This window comes from Ammodytes marinus (assembly GCF_949987685.1).
Source record: "Ammodytes marinus genome assembly, chromosome: 12".
NCBI classification, from domain to species: domain Eukaryota; kingdom Metazoa; phylum Chordata; class Actinopteri; order Uranoscopiformes; family Ammodytidae; genus Ammodytes; species Ammodytes marinus.
The window spans coordinates 31232019-31237018 of record NC_137216.1 but is presented as its reverse complement, the minus strand read 5'-3'; the positions used below and the strand labels follow the sequence as shown (position 1 = coordinate 31237018).

The 5000-nt window shown below is 47.2% G+C and overlaps 1 protein-coding gene across 1 annotated transcript in view; it reads left to right on the top strand.

The window, feature by feature from the left end:
- LOC307258874 (thrombospondin-type laminin G domain and EAR repeat-containing protein-like) overlaps positions 1–5000 on the top strand; it is a gene marked incomplete at both ends in the record, with an annotated part of 27864 nt that overhangs the window by 4054 nt on the left and 18810 nt on the right. The window contains 2 exons of the mRNA XM_080038540.1: positions 1826–1890; positions 3096–3257. Of these exons, the coding sequence (XP_079894666.1) occupies positions 1826–1890; positions 3096–3257 (227 nt within the window). The remainder of the gene's footprint in view (positions 1–1825; positions 1891–3095; positions 3258–5000) is intronic.

The following is a 5000-nucleotide window of genomic DNA, read 5'->3' as shown; positions in this document are numbered from 1 at the left end:
ACAGACAGACAGACAGACAGGTACACACATAGACATACAGACAGACAGACAGACAGACAGACAGACAGACAGACAGACACTGGGTTGAGTTAAGGTAAATACAATCCTTCGGGCACATCGGATGTTTAGACCGTTATATATAAACGATCACAAACTTCTCACCTATACCTTCAACAATGGCATGTGTATTGGTTTACTAACTGTGTGTGTGTGTGTGTGTGTGTGTGTGTGTGTGTGTGTGTGTGTGTGTGTGTGTGTAAAGCATTACCTCATAGTTACAGAAAGCTCATATCTGTAACGTTTGAGTTTATTTTTAGATCGGAACTGAAACCGATCGAGGATGTTTGAATGTGTTAGTGATGATATAGATAATCACTGTGCAGATACTATCACACACACACACACACACACACACACACACACACACACACACACACACACACACACACACACACACACACACACACACACACACACACACACACACACACACACACACACGCGCACACACACACACACACACACACACACACACACACACACACGCACACGCACACACATATACACACACTGAGATAGAAGGCACATACACACACACACACACACACACACACGCACACACACACACACACACACACACACACACACACACGCACACGCACACACATATACACACACTGAGATAGACGGCACACACATTACACACACACACACTGAGATAGAAGGCACACACACACAAACACAGTTAGTAACACACACACACACACACACACACACACACACACACACACGCACACGCTGAGATAGAAGGCACACACACACACACACACACACACACACACACACACACACACACACTGAGATAGAAGGCACACACACACAAACACACACACACACACACACACACACACACTGAGATAGAAAGCGCGCACACACACACACACACACAAACACTCACATACGGACACAAACACACACACACACACGCACACACACACACAGTTAGTAACACACACACACAGTTAGTAACACACACGCGCACGCACGCACGCACACACAGAGATAGAAGGCACACACACACACACACACACACACACACACACACACACACACACACACACAGTTAGTAACACACACACACACACACACACACAGGAGATCTGATAATGTTATATAACCTGATGGCTGTATTCTGCTTTCACTTTATTTCTATGAACACAAACCTTCCGTGTCTGAGATTAGGAATCGACTGTAACTATCTGTATGTTCACTGCAGTAACATGGATTTGAATAATTGGTTTAGACAGAACATTCGCTCTGTGTGTGTGTGTGTGTGTGTGTGTGTGTGTGTGTGTGTGTGTGTGTGTGTGTGTGTGTGTGTGTGTGTGTGTGTGTGTGTGTGTGTGTGTGTGTGTGTGTGTGTGTGTGTGTGTGTGTGGCATAAATAAATTTGTATCAGAAGAAATATACGGACGCAATAGCTACCAGGAACTTTTAAATATTTCTGAAACAGTCTCATTTTTCCTCTGATGATCATAAATTACATGTAACAGCAAACGAGACCATCAGTGCTGAAAGAATGCTATTTTTATATAGTTTTTCTTAATGCCTTTGTCATGGGTATACGCTCACCCAGGAACAACAACTGGCGTGGTAAAAACACTACCGCTTTTGTCCAAAGGGGGGCGCTAGAATTAACACAAAATGAAGTGTGTGTGTGTGTGTGTGTGTATGTGTGTGTGTGTGTGTGTGTGTGTGTGTGTGTGTGTGTGTGTGTGTGTGTGTGTTTAATAAAAGGAATCTAAGCTGTTTGTGTTCCCTTTAGACCTGCTGCCTCTTGACCTGTTGGCTCGAGTCCTGCCACGTCCAGGAGAAACCCCGCCCGCACAGGTAGGAACTGTGTGTGTGTGTGTGTGTGTGTGTGTGTGTGTGTGTGTGTGTGTGTGTGTGTGTGTGTGTGTGTGTCTGTCTGTCTGTCTGTCTGTCTGTCTGTCTGTGTGAATCTCAGTGTGTAGGGCGGTCGTCCACTGGGTTACAGGGTCGGTGGTTGGATCCCCCGTCTCCCCGCCACATGTCCAAGTGTCCCTGGGCAAAGAGACACTGAACCCTAAATGTCTTAAGGTAACGACCCAGAATTCACTGCAGAGTCTTATTTCTGCTGTGGTGAAGTGTGTAGGGAGGTCGTCCACTGGGTTACAGGGTCGCTGGTTCGATTCCGTGTGTGTGTGTGTGTGTGTGTGTGTCTGTGGTGAAGTGTGTAGGGCGGTCATCCACTGGGTTACAGGGTCGGTGGTTGGATCCCCCGTCTCCCCGCCACATGTCCAAGTGTCCCTGGGCAAAGAGACACTGAACCCTAAATGTCTCCTGATAGTTAGCTTGCACCCTGCGTGGTAGCTGCTGCTGCTATCGGTGTATGAATTTGTTTTCCATGCCTTAGAAGTGATAGCCATCGCATGCATTGCTTTCGGTGTGAACGCACCTTAACAATCACCACCGGATGTAGTAGGACATCTGGGTATTTTTCAGCATGCTGCATCTGACATCATGTATTGGGACAAACTAACCATAGATAGTAAATAATATGGATGTAGCATCCGGGCTGACCTCAGTTATTCACACGGCATCCAATAATCCTGGTTTGTGCGCGTCGCCATTTTGTGAGGGGGGAGGGAGTTAGCTGACGTATACCTCCGAGGCAAAGTGAGGGACAACGGGCGGAGAGCTGTCACTCAAGAGATCGCGCCAATACATTTTAACCTCCAAAAGAATAAAAACTAGCGTGGGCCATGGAGATATGACCTAAACACACAGACTAAAATGGTTTTGTGGACCAGGCTGTAAATAGGTTTAATAAGACTTTGCAAAAGGCCTGTTTAACAAGTGAGTCAATGGAAACGGGCTCTCTTCTGCTCCCAGCCCCCAGTGGCACTTCCTGGTTACTACAGTTGTGGTCACTTCCTTATTGGATGCTGGTAAAAATCGCTGAGGTTGGGGCTTGGTTGAAACCAGCAGCTTTATGGCGGTTCTGACCCACAATGCACTGCAGCAGAAGTTCTTGTATAAAACTAACTAATGAATGAATTCCCCCGTCTCAGGTGCAGATGGTTCAGTCCAGCGGGTCTCGAGGCCTCCGATTGGCCGGCGCCACGGCAACAGCGCTGAGTTTTCCCGCCTCTCAGATCTTCACCAACTGCCACTTCTTCCCCGCCGAATTTTCACTGGTCACTACGCTCAAGATCCCCAAGCTGAGACAGAAGGTGAGACAGACAGACAGACAGACAGACAGACAGACAGACAGACAGACAGAGAGACAGACAGACAGACAGACAGACAGACAGACAGACAGACAGACAGACAGACAGACAGACAGACAGACAGACAGGCAGACAGACAGACAGACAGACAGACAGACAGACAGACAGACAGGCAGACAGACAGACAGACAGACAGAGAGACAGACAGACAGACAGACAGGCAGACAGACAGACAGACAGACAGACAGACAGACAGACAGACAGACAGACAGGCAGAGAGACACAAACAGACAGACAGACAGACAGACAGACAGACAGACAGACAGACAGGCAGGCAGACAGACAGACAGACAGACAGACAGACAGACAGACAGACAGACAGACAGACAGACAGACAAGCAGACAGACAGACAGAAGGTGAGACAGGCAGACAGACAGACAGACAGACAGACAGACAGACAGACAGACAGACAGACAGAAGGTGAGACAGGCAGACAGACAGACAGAGAGAGAGACAGACAGACAGACTAGCAGCCAGACAGACAGACAGAGAGACAGACAGACAGATAGAGAGATAGACAGACAGGCAGACAGACGGACAGACAGACAGACAGACAGACAGACAGACAGACAGACAGACAGACAGACAGACACAGGCAGACAGAGAGACAGACAGACAGACAGACAGACAGGCAGGCAGACAGACAGACAGACAGAGAGAGAGACAGACAGACAGACAGACACACACACACACACACACACACACACACACGTTTTTCTGGTCCGGTTCAGTCCAAAGGCCATTGCACACCGGGCGCGACCTTATTGGTCCATGGCGCGACCTTATTGGTCCATGGGCGCGACGCAAATAAACGGCACAAAAAAGCGAATAATTTGTAATGTGAATTTTGATGCGTCACTGTAAACGATTTCTGTTGTTTTCACGGTAATATTACTGTTATGCCACGAGTATCTTACTGTATTTTAGTTATACAGTACATTACTGTCCATTCGCAAAGCTTTCTGGGAAATATTGCGCTACTGTCAATCTAAATACAGTAATAATAACCGGTAAAAAACAACTGCAAGCCTCCATCTTTTTTTACATCAATTAAACTAAAAACTAAACTAAAACTATGTAGATTTTCGGGAAGCTCTTTCTCTTATTTTGGCGATCCAGCAGGCCCTGTAAACACTTTGCTTCTGCCATCTCCGCCCCCTCCCCCCCTTCCTGCAAACCCAACTCCGTTGTGATTGGTTACCTTGCGAAGGGAAGTCGTGATTCTAAATGTCTGCAAAGAATCAACCCGGGCGGGACGCGAACGCGGGTCTACTGCTTCGTAAACGATCTCTCTACCGGCTGAGCTAAGCGAGCACTGGTCTAGTGTTGTCACCCCCTGCTATATATAGCAACCTGGGAGCTTGCCTGACCATATATGGCAAAAATATCTGGTGACACACACATACCGGAAATTTGAACAAGTTCGGCTCGACTGGCTGCCATAGTTTTTAGTGCTCTGCACAGACACCCCAGACGGTCAGCAGGGAATACGTCTAAATGCATGTACGTCATTATTTGATACTCTAGTATGGTTAAACATGACTATAAATCATTATAACAACGTTTATAGGTCATAAAAGTCGAAAAGTATCATAGGTCCTCTTTAAATTACTGTTAATTTATTTCTAACACACACACACCCCCGCCCCCCCCCCCCCCACACACAGACACACACACTCTTCTAA